The following is a 15,777-nucleotide window of genomic DNA, read 5'->3' as shown; positions in this document are numbered from 1 at the left end:
TTATGAATATATCATTGATATTATCAAGAAAAAGAGGCAATTAATGGCATAAGTAGTTATTATAAAGGCATTAGATTCCTATTTGATTAAAAAAGAAAATCAAGAGATAGAGCAAATTTTTTCTTAACTTTATGCATCTAGATTTGAAAAGATGTTATTTAAAAAGAATAAAGAGGTAATTATTGAAGGCTATGGTAGAAGCAAAGTTCAAGAAGGAGTAAGAAGTGCCAAAGAAATGGAGCATGGATTAGATATAAGTGAGGTAAATATATCTAATTGTATTTTTTATGGGAGATTTGAGGGTGAAAAGATGAGTGCTTAATTTGCACATCCTTTTTAGACTAGGACTACCACAAAGGCTCAAATGAAAGTAATAGATCTCAAGAAGCATACTTTGATACTTATTGAATATGGATTGGAGATCAATATCATGTCAAAGAGGATTTATGAGATGAACAAGTTGTCTATTGATGTTAATCATAGATGAATATTAAAAGCCTCCAACAATAAGCAAGGTGATTTGTATAAAGCATGTCTGAGAATTAAGACAAGGATTAGGAATGTGGAGGTAGAAAAAATTTCTTTGTATAAAACTCTGCTACTTATTCAATGATTTTAGACAACCTTACATCATGGCTATAAAAATAAAAACCAATGTTTTAAATGTTGGCTCTTACTATACAAAGATTAGGAACTATTATAGAAAAAAATTGGTGCAATTCTTCACAGTGATATCAAATCATGAATGAAATAGAGTCTAATTGAGAGAAGCTTCTTTAAAGACCAATGAAGAGTTTTTAGATTTCTAAGAAGCACCTATATAGTATGGAGATACAAGGATGTAAGTGAGGCTTTTATACATACACTCTTTAATATAGATAGCTTTGAGTATAGATATTTAGATTTGATAACTTGAGAATTTTGAAATTTCAAAAGGTTAGAGACTTCGATCATATATATATAAGAATTGGATGAAGAAATATGAGAAAAATTTAAAAGATTGGGTGTGATTTCAAGTACTAAGTACATTTTAGATGTTATCAAAGAAGAAGGATTTGAAGATGATTATGTGAAGGTATTAGAGGGATTGGCTTTGTATATGGATCGAGGTGGAGCTAATATTGTTGTGGAGCTTTATTCAAGATAAATATATGAAGAGGTTTTGGAATTTCAAAAAGGCTTGGAATAATTGATAGTCATGTGGTATTGTAAGAGGTTATGCATATTAAGTTAAGACAATAGCCAAGAAGGTAAAGCCTTTGGCAATCCAATTGCCTCAAGATATCAAAGAGCATATCAAATAAGCTACCATAGAATGGAGATTAGAGGAGTTGAAAAGGATTACTTACAAGTTTATCAAAGAGTCTTTTGATAAGTTGAAGATTGGAGGGGATGATTTTTTAACTAAGGTGAAGAAAGAAAAGTTTCTAGAGATGCTCTTCAAACATGATAAGGTTTTTACCTTTGTATCTAAAGAAATTAGTTGTTTGGATCCTAGCATAGTAAGAACTATGATTATTTTCACCATTCTATATATGTCTTAAGACTATAAGCTAATTTTGGTACCTAAGGCTTGACTTCTTAAGTTGAAAGGTTTATTGAAGAAAAAGGTCAAGATGGATATCTTTGAACCATTTATCATACCTTACTCCAATTGATGGTTCATCATATTAAAGAAGTCTGTCGCGCTTAGATTTATTCGAGACATGCAATTAGCCAATAAATTAACTATTAAGAATATGGAATTTGGACTAGTGGTAGATGAAGTAACAAAAGCTTTTGCAAAGCATGCCATTTACTCTAATGGAGATTTATATTCAAATTATGATCAATTTCAATAAGCAAAAGAGAATAAAGACCTAACTACTATAAAGATTTCTTTGAGTCTAGTGTACATGTGTACTTTGCCACAAGATACAATTAATTTAGTGGCTCATATGCAAAATGAAATGAACTAAGTTTTAAAGGAGTTTGTGCTAGAAAAGACTATATTCTTTTTGAATAATACTCCAATTATAGATTATAAAGAGGAGGCTAAAGATTTGACTTTAGAAGAGAATGGATGTCGTACATTTGTAAAAGAATATATTGAAGATATAGATTTCATTTTAAAGAGATTTAAAGAGGTAAATCTCACTTTAATCCTTCAAAAGTTTACATTTGGATTTTAAAAAATTATGATTGTTGGACATTTATACAAAAGCTATGGGAGGAAATTAAATCCACATAGAATAGATACTAAAGATGAAGGTATGTAGGAGTACCATTGAAGTAAGAAGATTTTTGAATACTTTTGTATTTTATTATATATGGATTTTTTATTAAGTTTATATTGCAAAGCCTTTGTATTAATTATTAAAAAAAAAAAAATTGTATAGAATGAAGAATAAGAATTGGCCATGGATGGATTAAAGATGATTTTAAAATCACCACTAATATTGAAGCAAGTAGAATATAATTATAGAAGATCAATAATAGTAAAGTCAATACAAGTCCCACAGCTATTGGAAGGACTATTGGACATAATAATAAGGAAGGTAACTACTTTGCAATTGGATTTAAAGCAAGGATTTTTATTGAGAGACAAAGAGCTTATCTACAAGTAAAAAGAAAGATTTAAGATGCACTTACTACATTGAAGGCTGAAAAAATAACTTAATAAGTATTCATGTGATATTGGAGACCAATTACTTGCCTTTGCTTGGAATGGTTTTCAATTGTACTATACGAAATATTCCTATGCTTAGATGAATTGCTCTCATTAAGTCTGTAGATCCTACTTTGGTGGATGTCATGGACAAAAAGAATTCATTAGCAGATATGTTGTCTAGGGCTAGATAATGAAGGGAGAAAGAAATGTTTGCACAAGATGAAGATAGAAACTTAGTCCAAGGCTTTGTATTTGTTTCTAATAGACAAGACTAATATAATGAGGTTCTATCTTTCAGAATTGATTTGTATGAAGGGATGTTAAGAGACATTGGCTTGTATTTGAGTACAATGAAGAAGCAAGAGGATTGATTGAATAATACCTTTAAGGATATTAGGCTCTAATCCTACAACTATCTTTTAAATAATAGATTTTTGTAGAAGAGACTAAAGAGAAGAAATGGTATGCCATTAAGAGTGGTAGATGATTTGAAGACCAAATACAAGGAATTAGGTCAATTTTATGATATATTATAGGTTTAAAATAGAAAAATTTTGACTACCTATACCAAGATTAAGAAATACTATTGATGAAAGGAATTATACAAAGATGTAAAGGAATTTATGAGCTCTTGTAAAGAATATTAATTGCAATCCAAGATGAGGTATAAAGATACTTTATTCCCTACCTATCAACTTATCATTTATTTTTTGATGGATGATTGATTTGATTGTTATACCAATGGAGATTTGAAGTATGAAATATTTAGTTTTGGTATGAGATGAATTCTCTAATTATGTGGAAGGAATAATGTTGAAGTCAAAGTCTATTGAGGTAGTACATTGATTGATTTTGGAAGATATCATATGTCACTAAGGGAGCATTGAAAGAATGAAAGTAGACTAAGATAAATTTACTTTACAAGATATGGGTGCAATTGAAATTGATCTCTTTCTATAATTGCAAAGCTAATAATAAGAGTGAAAGAAGGCACCTTTCAATTATTCAAGCTTTGGTCAAAGTATGTAGGAGTCAATTAAGGTTGTAGCCTAGGCTTTTGTCATTTACTTTATGGGCATATATGACTATTCATAATACAATTACTAGCTATATGCCAATAAAATTGATGTTGGAACAAAAGCCTATAATGCCTTTAGAAGAGTCTACTCTCTCTTGGTTATTTTTGTCTTGAGAAGATAGAATTGTTAAAAAGAGATTGTTGGAGCTTCATATTTGCTAATTGGAGAGATTGACTGAGGATCATCAAGTTGCTATGGAGAAGCTTAACGCAGCAAGGTTGAACAATAAAGAGAAGTTTGATAAAACTCATGAATTGAGGCCTAAATCAATTAAAAAAAAAAGATTGGATTTTGGTTTATGATAGTAGTTTGATGTACCAACATTCCACTCTTTGTAAGTTTTTACAATGTTGGTTTGGATCCTATGTAGTGGTTGAAGTATATGATAATGCAACTTATTCTTTTTGAGAGTTAGATAGAACACCATTAAAGATTAAGATTGTAGGAAAGCAAATTAATGTCTTTAAGCAACAAGATGGGATAAATTATATGGAGAATTTAAAGGCTTTTGAACCTCAATATTTTGATCAATGATTCAAAAGTGATATGATTCATAATGATTCTAATTCTAATGATGGAGGTGTTGTGGTCTAATTTTTTGGCACATATCAAAGTATTTATACATGAGTGTCAAAATGTACTTAATTTAAGTGTATTAAAGATATATTTAGGATAATTAGTTTTACTTCTAAAAGAAGAGGAATATAATAATAATATTTTTATAAATTTGAGTAGAATTTAAAATATGAGATTGTTGCCTTAAATGGATTGTTCAAGCTTTGAAGGTATTATTTTTTAGAGTACATATCTGATTCTATAATACTTCAAGGTGGATATTGAAAGAAGATTAGGGTAGGAATTTTGGTATCAAGTGGAACTTTTTGGATTGGAGTGTATAGAAAGGAGGATTGTTGGAGTTTTTTGGGAACAAGATTTAAGACTGGTTTAGAATTTTTTATGTCATTTACTTCATTTTCTTCTTTTTTATTTTGAAATTTTGAGCAAAGCTAGATCTTTTTGTTAGTTTTTCAGTAAGCCTTAATAGACAAGAATAAAAGCTATGATAAGAGAAATCCATGCAAATTTATAGGAGAAAAATCCTTAGAATTTTTAAATAGTAAGATTTAAGAATAGTTTGGATTTTTTCATACCATTTATTAGAATTTTATCATTATGTTTTGAGATTTTGAAGAAAGCTAGAACTTATTGTTAGCTTTCCAAGAAGCCATTGAAGGCAAGAAAAAAAGCTATGAAAAAAGAGGTCTAAGCTAATTTGTGGATAAGAATTTTGAAAATTGTAGCTACAATAATTAACCAATTTTTTCTTGATTTGGCTTTCATTTTATCAAAATTTTATTTATTGACTTTGACAATTTGAAATTTGTAGCTTAAATTAACCTTAATGAGGTAAATTTTTCTTAGATTATATCAATAATAAGTAAATTATAGATATTTTAATAAATAGAGGTTTAGATTTGAGATTAAGATTAGAAGTTGGATGCATCTTGGCTCAAGAAAGAAATTAATCTAAAATTTGTACTCAACTTTTGGACTACTATTTTATATTTGAGTTTATTTGGACAAAATTATGCTTCTTATAACCTACTTGCAATCAAAGATCATGTGTTCTTTTGAAAAGGCTCATTTCCTTGATAGTGAATATAAGCATATTATGTATAGAAATTAACACAATAGTAAGAATTTCCAACAAAGTTATCGAGGTATTATTTGCTATACAAAGTATAAACAAGAGAAATTCTAGTTTTGAAAGTTGGAGGTTCTAGCAAATATAATTAGCCATAATATTTATCTTAGAACCTCTATCAATCAAAATATTGATTAATTTGTGTTGTTCTAACTAAATACAAATTTTTGTAGCATTTGGATCTATTGTTACAACATTAATGTCAATAACTTCTAAAGTTGTAGTGACTACTTTGCATAATCATTGTAGATTTGTTTGGAGGTTCAAGCTAAATTTTAGTAACTTTGCTAATATGATAGTGACTTTTGTGGTATCTAAGATTTTTTCACAAGTTAGAGTATCCAATTGTGTTGTTTCAAGTTCTTTTTGTATTATCAATTTGAGTTTATATAGTCTTTTTTAATGCTTGTGGAAAAAAAAGTTTTTAAAATTCTACTTGATTTTCTATTGTTTTTAAATCTTGGTCTTTTTGTAATTGGATTATTATGGCAAAAATGGTTGAAACGCTTGTATTTGCATCTTTCAACTCATTAATTGTCACATCATCTTTGCAATCTTCGTTCATTGTTTATAATAGTGGCTATTAAGATTTATATGTTGGACAATTTCAATGCTAATGTTGAATAGATTCCTAGTTTCAATAACCATTGCTGATGAACAATTGTTGATTTGATTGAAATATGTTACATTAAACTTCATCTAAATGTAGTATTGATGTTTTATTTGGTGGTTATTCTGCAAGGCAATTGTTTGGATTCTAATGATACCATCTGCAAGGCAATGGATGCTAATAATTGCAGGGATTATACATGAGCAATTATTATACTAATCTTGGTAGTAATATGTTGCAACTAGTGATATTACTTGGTCCTTTGGAAATTTGTATAGCTTCATCTATTGTTTTGCGCAATGAGGTGACTTGCATATAAATTAATCCTTTTTATAACTAATTTTAGTATAAATCATATATATATATATATATATATATATATATATTTTAATTGTATTTATACCAAAATGATCTATCAAATATATTTTACTTAATAAAGTTGACCTTTAAATTTTTTAAATTGAGTTGTATTGTAATCAATCTGAATTTCAAATACTTCAAGTATAAATTCTTAGATACTTATGTATATGTTTTTTCTTATAAGGAAATTTTAAAATATATTTATGACATGTTAGAATTTTTTGTTTTATTTGAAGCGTAATTATTTCTAAAAAATAATTTCAAAAGAAATATTTGTGAGTTTTATGAAAATGATAATAAAAATCACAAATGCTTTCAGTGATAAATTCATAAAAATTACAAATGCATAAAGTGTCTTTTACTTTTTAACAAAATACCTTTGATCCTGTGAACCTGTCACATAACCAAGTAAAGTGTTTCATTTATTTATTTCTACATTTGTAATATCAAATGATATCTTATAAATCTCTTTGAACCAAAATTTTGTGTTCAAAAAAATAATTTAACAATGGCAGAAATTTTTAGACCATGTAGCTCTTGGTGCCTCATGAGTTATTTCACAAAATATGTCACTAATTTGGTAAATACTGATTTTGATTTTTTTTTAAAGATAACTCAAATTATTATTTTTTTCTGCTTAATATCCATTTTTTTTTGAGGTAATCACTCATTTCATAAAGTCAAGATTTTAAATACATGTATGAAATTTGAAAACATAGTTTAACATGTAGTATGTAAATTAATAATGTTTTTTGGAAAAAAAATCATGAGATGTAACCTATTGTTACACAAACGTAAATTAAGAAAAGCCTCATGCATTTATAATTACTTGGTGCTACATGATTTGGTTGAGGTTTTAAAACTTTCACAAATCTCTCTTACTGCCTATGAGCTACAGATTTTGCATTTTACAGACAGAGTTCATTAAGCAATAATGTTTTGAGTCACAAATAACGTACAAAAAATGGCACCTGGTAAAAGAGGATAGAGTTTTTCAAATAGGTACACTAATATTAACAACAAAAGGGAGAAAGAAAGAAAGAAAAAAAATAAAACATTAAAAAACATTAAAAAAACATTAAAAAAACATTAAAAAAAATAAAAATAAAAATAAAAAACATAAAAACATAAAAATTGAGTTACTGTGGGTGAAAAATGATTAATGAACGGAATCTGTTCTATTAAAAATGCTGATGTAATTTCATAAATGAACTAACAACAATTCTCATTCTTTGTACAATTACTCAAAGAAACAAAAATTTCTAAACATTTACATAATTCCAATAGAAAATGAGAAAAATATTCCGTTTTGAGTGTTTTCCATACGAAATTTGAGATCAAGACTAAAACAAAATAAATGAATAAAAAAGGTTTTAAAAGCATCAAACTTAATTACAACTGTTTCGACTTTATTCTACGAGGTAAAGTTGATGGACTAACTTTTCACTTTTTTGAAATTCAGACCCTACTTTCAACTTTTTTGGTTTCCAGTCCCTGGAAATCTAAATATTATTCGTCTCAAGCTGATTACTCTTTCATTTTTCTAATCCACTGCCCTCTGCCCGAATTCGACGCCTTCGTCTGTGACTTGAGCAGGGCAAGTACAATCGCAACCCATTTTGCACAGATCACTGCAGTTTTCGAAGCAGCGTTTTAGGGTTTGATTTCAACGCTTCAATCGCGTCAGTCCTCTCATCATTGTCAAATTTCCGCGCTCCTCGATCTGTGCAGAGTTTATTTTCACTGGGTTATCGTAGCTTACAATGCAGCAAGTAAGTTGCGCCTTGTTTAGGTGTTTTAATTCCCCATTCTGTTTTGAATTTGTAGGTCGCCTTGTTCACTTTTTTGTTTTAGGATTTCCGTGCTTTTATTCTTTACGATTTGGATTCTGTTGCGGTTGTTGCGATCGTTGTGGTGTAGTTTGTCGTTTCGGGTAGATGATTGATCCAGGGTATTGGATTATGACTGATAGGGGGATGGAGTAGAGACGGAAGTGACATGGGAAGACCAGCAGAATATTAATGCCTTCGGTCGTCTCAATAACAAGTTTCATGAACTTGAGGACGAGATTAAGGCGAAGAAGGTATTGCTTATTATTAAACCCTAAAATGTTACATATTGTACTCAACAATCACGAACTCATTAGAAAATTAGTCAAACAACATGGCTGGTTCTAATTTTGTCACATTAGATGTGTTAGAGTTTCTGATCTACTTCTGTGACATGCACCCCCATGTCTCTGTCATAATCATAATCATAAGCATAATCTTGCTTTGAATTTGTTTTAGAAACATTTTATCCTCAATTCACTTACTACGCGGTGACATTTCTTTAGAAATTCGAGGTTCCATGTTCAATTAGAAAATGGTTTGCTGAGTATATTTGACGCCCAGGACATGGCAGACAATCTTGAGGACGCCAGTAACGAGCTCATATTAGCAGATGAACCAGAACTGCGATACCTGATTGGCGAGGTGTTTACCCACCTGCCAGTTGAAGAGGTATCCGTTTATTTTCATCATTACACTTGATATTTGCGTATTCATGCAGCTCTTTCTGACTGGTGTAGACAGTGTACATAGCTCATTGAATTTCATAACGCCTTGCATTGCAACATTGTTCTTGTTTTGGGCATTTCCTGGAATTGAGTGTTTGTTTATTTCACCTCAATGAACAGCTGTGGGATTCAGCTTATTCATGCAATGTTTTGATTCGCAATCTCCTCTCGTATTGTCATTGGGATTGAAATGCAGTGTGTAGTTGGCAGAGTGTTAGGCCAAGTGATTCTCTAGGCGTAGCTACGAAAATGTCTTTGTCAATCTATCGAATCAAACAAATGCATTCCAATTTCCTTGCACGTGGATTTGCTTCCACCATTATTTTGTCTGGTATACCATACCGCTGCTGGCTGTGTTCATAGTCTTTGTGCTTGTATTCAGGTGGAAGAGAAACTGGAATCATTGAAGGAGGAGAACTCTCAGCAGCTCGAGGAATTACAGGAGGAAAAGAATGAAGTTCTCGCTAAAATGGCTGCTTTGAAGAAAATTCTATATGGGAAGTTTGGCGATTCAATTAATTTAGAAGAGGACTGATTTCTAGTGAATGAAATTTTCCTACCTGTTGATCGGCTTACTATTGCAGTGAACTGCACACAGACGCCGTAGGATGGACTGATATACTTCTGATGTAATGGATGTTGCACCTTTTAGGATGTCGCAGTAACCGTCCTCAATATCAAAATTCACCGATTGTGCATTTTCCATGAATTATAATCCACTAAGCGTCTACTTCATCAAAATTAGATGCCTCAAAAGCCCAATTCTATTTCGTTTTATTTATTTAGAAAGCTCTATTAAAGAGCAAAGAATAAATCATTCTGAAACATATTTTAGGTGATAACAGAAAGATTCGCAGTTTGTTCAGATTATAGATCGGAGAATATCTTATGAGCACTGATTCTTTTATGTACAATACGAAAAGCATTGTGCATGAGGAATGATTTCATCATTCATAAAAAGGCACAATACACTTACCTTAAATTTGGTCGAACTGACAGACTGTCAATTGACCCTTCTGAGACGCCATCCGCGCCATCGAAGTCTAGGGTCAACTGACGATCTACATCTCGATCGCCGCGATGAAGCCGTAAGGGGTCCCACAATCCCAGCTTTTCATAACGCCACGAATCTCAGACGCGATGTCTTATAACTGGGAGCAAGTGAAGCGAAGATCTAACAGTAGCTAGTGCAAGATTGGTGAGGGATAGGAGGATGATGAGGAGGACGACGAGGAGGCGCTGGCCCCGAGCAATTCCGGTAAGAAAAAGCTTTGCGGCTGTGTAATTGGCTGTGTAGCCCAACTGGGTGTATTGCTTGGTGAGCTTGTCTAAGTTCATCAGATCCAGGTACAAGCAAGCGACGCAATCCCATGGCTTCGAAGAAAAGACGCCTCAGAATGTGTTTGGATCCAGAATGTGAGAAGTTTCATGCATACACTCACTCTCTAACACTCACACACACACATCGTGGGCGTTGGTTGCAGTGGTCGTCACCGAGTGGAAAACTGATTTCACGTACACCAGGCTCCCAATGAGTCTCTCTCTCTATATATATATGTATATACATATATTCAAAATACATGAAAAGAAGGTAACCATTATATAGAATGAGTATATATGTGTATATATATATATATATATATATATATATAGAAAATAAGGATAGGAATAAAGTGATGGGGATATGTTATATAGATGAACAATCCCTTGACTCATGAACTTTGAGTGAAGTTTTCATGAATATGAAATCCCAGGCACACTGTGTGGAGTTTTCATGTGTAGGAATGAAGTTTTTATGGGGTTGCTATTATTTATGTATTATTATTATTACTATTATTTTTAAAATTATTTGGAGATGATCATAATGGTAACAGTGTTTTCTAATGTAGAAGTGGGCATGAATACATTGAGAATACTATTCTAGATTAATGCAGTTGTCTCTCCAATATTTAATCTCCTATACTTAATCAAACTTTTGGGAACCATTTATCTAGCCTTGTTTGTTGTTTTGAACAAGACCTATTCATTTTATTAGTGTTTTTTTTATGTATTCAATGGTACAAGTTTTCACATTTGTGCATATGCACATAATAGATAAGCTAAATGGGACCACTACAATTTGCTTCTATAAAGTTCTAAACTATAGAGTAATATTGTTTTAAAGAATTGAAATTTGATACGATTTATATTTTAGATAAAAAATCTAAAGTGACATTTATACAATTATAAAATTTTAAGTGGTTCTTTTTCAAAAAAGAATCCCAAATTTTTTTATTTTGAATTAAGTTATATTAAATATACAATTCTTACAAAGGTTTATTAATAACACTCTGCAAAATTTATAACACAATTTGCATGACACTTTAGACTACATGTATAGTACTTGAGACACACAAATATAAAATAAAATTGCATTGATAAACATATAACTAAATTAAATTTATTCTTAATTAAATAATCATACAATTTATTTTTTGACAATTTCAGTTCATTCAATATTATTTACATTGTAATAATATAGTAACAATATAAAATTAAATAAAAATATTAAAATAAATAATTAAATAATTTTTTATAATTGAAATCATTATTTTATATTTTTCACTTAATATACATATAAAATATAATAAAAATAAAATGATTTTCTACATAATTTTTATTATATATGTATAAAATTAATAAAATTATATATATATATATATATAGAAAAATATTTTGAATAGATGGTGGATTGTAGTGGAAGTAGCGAAAATTGTGGTAGCATTAACAATACTCTCTATATACATACATACATACATTATAAACCACAATAATGTTTGCAAAATAGGTGAATTTTTGCACAAAATCACAAAAGTATATAACATTTTAAAAAAATATACTCTAGAATTAAACTTATATTGATTTTTATTTCTTATATTGATGTGATAATATTTTAAAAAATATGTATTTCTTGTTATAATGTCTTGACACTCATTAAAATTTTTAAAAATATAATAAAATATTAACTCTTTAAAAACTTCTATTGCATTAAAATAAAAATTTGATTTAACAGATGTTGATAGGTTTTTTTTTTTTTTTTTTTTTTTTTTTTACACACACACACACATATATATATATATATATATATACAAAAGGACATACTTCCTATACAGAAAACATAAAGGAAAATTACATTATATGTGTTGCAGCTGATCAAACTTATATTATCACTCAACATAACTTTTCAAGTAAAAACCTAAATTTGAAAATTAATTTACATTAATTTCAGATTTATGTGTGTTATTTAAACAAATGTCTAAATTGGTTATAATAAAAAAATAAAGTAATACAATTTTTTTACTTTATAGCAAGAAATTTGAAGAAACATATACAAATAAATTTTAAATAGTCAAATATTCAAAAAAAACAATACACAGATGTATAAAATATACTATTATAAAAGTGCAAACAAAAATCCTTGTTAATAATTCAGGTAGATTTATTTTCATTTTTGATGATGCAATTAGGGTTTCAGAAATCAAGTCAAAAGAGTTCAAACATCTTAATTTCTACACTCTTATTTTATTGGTTATTAACTGAAATATGATGTTTTATTTATTTTATTTTTACATATCATGAATAACTTATATTTCCATTATTTAGTTCAGTCATTAATTAAATTTAGTATCATGGTAACAACCTAGCAATTGGATATACATAAAAGCATAACATTGAAGATTTCACACTATATATATCATATAAATCAAAGAAAAGTTTGATGAATGAGAATCCTATTTTATCCAAGCACAACTCTCATTAGTTTTGATACAACATCATCATGAACATATATATCACATTGATTATGAGGTGAGATGACAAGAACAATTACATTGCCAAGACTGCTCCCGCGAAGACAACCATTGGAAACCAATCCCTCCATGCTTGGGACGCAGCAAGATGTGAATACGGTGTCGGTAACGTGTGACCTATTTTGTTGTGTTCCACCGACACTTCGCACTGGACCCAAAGCTGGGAGTTTGCGAGGACCATGTGAGCGACTTGTCAGGGGAGGGATCGACTCAAGCAGAAGAGATCTTGTAGCATGTTCAGTGTCATGAAATGACTAGTGGCTAGACTCAGCAGTCAGCACAAAGCATTTGCCTCGGACTGGAGGTGTGAAGGAAAAAATTTCATGCAGATTCATAAGCGGAAATGGCATGAGCCAGGCCCCAGTACCCTACCACGAAATGGTTGCATTGTGGGCCACTTTGAGAGGACCTCCATGACTCTTTCCATTCATTCATAACCTGCCTGATTTGTGGCATTTGGAGGCTAGAAAGTCCTTCAAACTGGAAGCAATGCTGATGTGCGAGCACAGATTGTCACTGTAGATGACTGCGGAGACAGCTTGGCACATACTCAATCATCTGTCGAGTGCTCAGCTCCTGGCTGTGTTCATGCAAGTAGTCTCGTGACCTCATGATTTGCACATAGGTTTCCATGCTTGCACTTAGCGATCAAGAAGGTGAATGATATCAACTCTTTCGATCCAAGTTATCGCACTGGTAAATCCAGGCAATTCTTCGTCGCATTTGTTTGCACTGCAACACAATTGCAGCTCTTAGCGGATCACGGTGGTCGGTGACGGAATCGGGGCAGTTTGTTTGGAGCAGAAGTTTAAGCCTTAGATTGTGGTTTCAAAGTGGTTCTAAGCTTGCAGGGGGTGTGATCTACAACATGGCGATCTTTAGAAATTCTCTACTTTACATCTTTGTCTTGGTGGCAGGATCGTTTCTCGTGGTTTCTTTGCAGGTTGACTCAGCCCCTGATCAATCTTTTAACGCTTGGGCAGTAGGAGAGCGGGCTGAGTATGAAGCCAAGCAGGCCGCGTCACCTCATCTGGGGATTCAAGACAATCCAGACGGCGACTTCAACACCGCCGCAAAACCTACTCCGGTGCTAGAGTCCTGCCTTAGGATAGTGGGGAAGAAAGTCTCTGGAGCAAAGTACAAGAAAGTGAAATCTGCAATTAATTCCATTCCTAAGGGCAACTCTGCGCGGTGCGTCGTCATGATTGGTGAAGATTTTTACAAGTAATTTTACAGAACCATGTGCAATTTTGACTAACTGTGTCATGAATGGTCAAAACATTTCTCCTCATTTGCCATTGACTTTGAATGCAAAATTTGTTTGTTCCAAACCATATAACCCGGAAACGCTTGGTCAAATAATGTGGCAGCGGATCCTCCGTTAAAACTGCTGGGATTTTGTTGTGACAGGGAGAAGATAAAAATACCCAAGGAAAAGCCATATGTCACGATCGAGGGAGCTGGTGCAAACAAGACAGTCTTGTCATGCCACGATTACGCGGGGAAAGTTAACAGCACGTATAAGAGTGCTTCCTTCGCTGTCATGTCGGATTACTTCATTGCAAAAGACGTCACCTTTGAGGTAAAACTGATCCGTCGTCATCGTGATTTTCTGTCCGGTTTCTACAACCAGATTTAAGCCACTCACCATGAGGTTCTTGTGGCGACTTCATGTGCACAACGGTTGAAGGACTAGATGAGTGGCATGTTACAAAATTCCATTGCAATTATGCAGAAAAAAGTAGTAGTGCGTACTGTGAACCTTGAGTGGTTCTGGCAACAGAACTCACACCCGCTTCCATCAGGCGGTGAAGTGGGACAGCAGGCCGTAGCATTCAGAATCGAAGGGGACAAGGCTCAATTCTACCGCGTGGCCCTTCTGGGAGCCCAAGATACGTTATACGACATGGCAGGCAGGCACTACTTCAAAGACTGTTACATCCAAGGATCCATCGATTTCATCTTCGGCAGCGGGCAGTCTTACTACGAGGTACTATTCAGACCACTACTTGGGAAGTCTCCAGTGACCTCGAAGAGAAATATGAGAAGAATGAATCGATGTAAAGAGAAAGGATAAAATGAAGGAAATTGTGAAACGGTGCGAGAAATCTAACTCATCGACTATATCGCTGAACCCCATTGCAGACATGCCATCTGCATTCGATTGCCAACCCAGGAAGCGGGTCCCTAACAGCTCAGAAGAGAGGAACAGGTGTTGAGACCAGTGGGTTTTCGTTCGTGCGCTTCTGCGTGACAGGAAACGGGCCCATCTACTTAGGCCGCGCCTGGGGTCCCTACTCCAGAGTGGTATTCCTGTACACCGACATCGCCGCACCGATCATCTCCGCCGGCTGGTACAACTGGAACGATCCTGAAAGAGAGAAGTGTGATCCTCCCTCTTCCCCACCTCGTTATCTCAATCTTACCACCTTCAGATACTTTCAGACAACACTAAACAACTGACAGGGCAAAGGTCCTGAAATAATAGATTACAGAAAACTGATGTAAACAGGTGGTTTAGAAACTCTACTCTTACAAATCTCATGTGGGCTGTCCAGGACGGTGTATAACGCACAATACAAATGCACAGGCGTGGAAGCCAATACGACGGGGCGTGCTTGGTGGTCCAAGGAGTTGACAGACGCCGAGGCTGCCTCTTTCTTGAGCTGGGACTTAGTTGACGGCAAGGAATGGATAGGCAGGGTGTAGTTGAAGACATCCTTTCAGCAGTTGACAGGTAAAAAGTATTGTAGTTGAAAGGCATGAGATCACTATCCTGAAATGTGGCTATATTTTGAATATGTTCAACCTATCCAACACCAATCTCTCCCAGCAATTGGGTGATTTCACACTCTTGCATGAATTTGAACAATGACAAACTCGTGACTCATTCACATTGCAAACACGAATGTGCCGGAACATGGTAAGGGCCGCATTTGATTCCAAATTTTTTAAACTTTTGGGATAT

At 32.6% G+C, this 15,777-nt stretch overlaps 2 protein-coding genes across 2 annotated transcripts; both read left to right on the top strand.

Moving 5' to 3' along the window:
- Nucleotides 1–8,032: 8,032 nt before the first annotated feature.
- On the top strand, nt 8,033–9,670 carry LOC112293232 (putative prefoldin subunit 4). Its single transcript, XM_024542431.3, has 4 exons — nt 8,033–8,176; nt 8,377–8,487; nt 8,798–8,905; nt 9,344–9,670. The coding sequence occupies exons 1-4, from the start codon at nt 8,168–8,170 to the stop codon at nt 9,494–9,496; spliced, it is 381 nt and encodes a 126-aa protein (XP_024398199.1). The 5' UTR covers nt 8,033–8,167; the 3' UTR covers nt 9,497–9,670.
- Nucleotides 9,671–12,878: 3,208 nt separating this feature from the next.
- LOC112293816 (putative pectinesterase 53) lies at nt 12,879–15,660 on the top strand. The gene is made up of 7 exons (XM_090243559.1): nt 12,879–13,037; nt 13,277–13,411; nt 13,516–14,033; nt 14,220–14,391; nt 14,545–14,799; nt 14,955–15,193; nt 15,368–15,660. Exons 1-7 carry the CDS (start codon nt 12,879–12,881, stop codon nt 15,516–15,518), a joined length of 1,629 nt encoding a protein of 542 aa, XP_090099685.1. The 3' UTR covers nt 15,519–15,660.
- Nucleotides 15,661–15,777: the final 117 nt, after the last annotated feature.

Source organism: Physcomitrium patens, chromosome 16, assembly GCF_059467195.1.
Source record: "Physcomitrium patens ecotype Gransden chromosome 16, ASM5946719v1, whole genome shotgun sequence".
In the NCBI taxonomy this organism is placed as follows: domain Eukaryota; kingdom Viridiplantae; phylum Streptophyta; class Bryopsida; order Funariales; family Funariaceae; genus Physcomitrium; species Physcomitrium patens.
The sequence above is the reverse complement of the archived record's forward strand: the minus strand, read 5'-3'. Positions and strand labels throughout refer to the sequence as shown.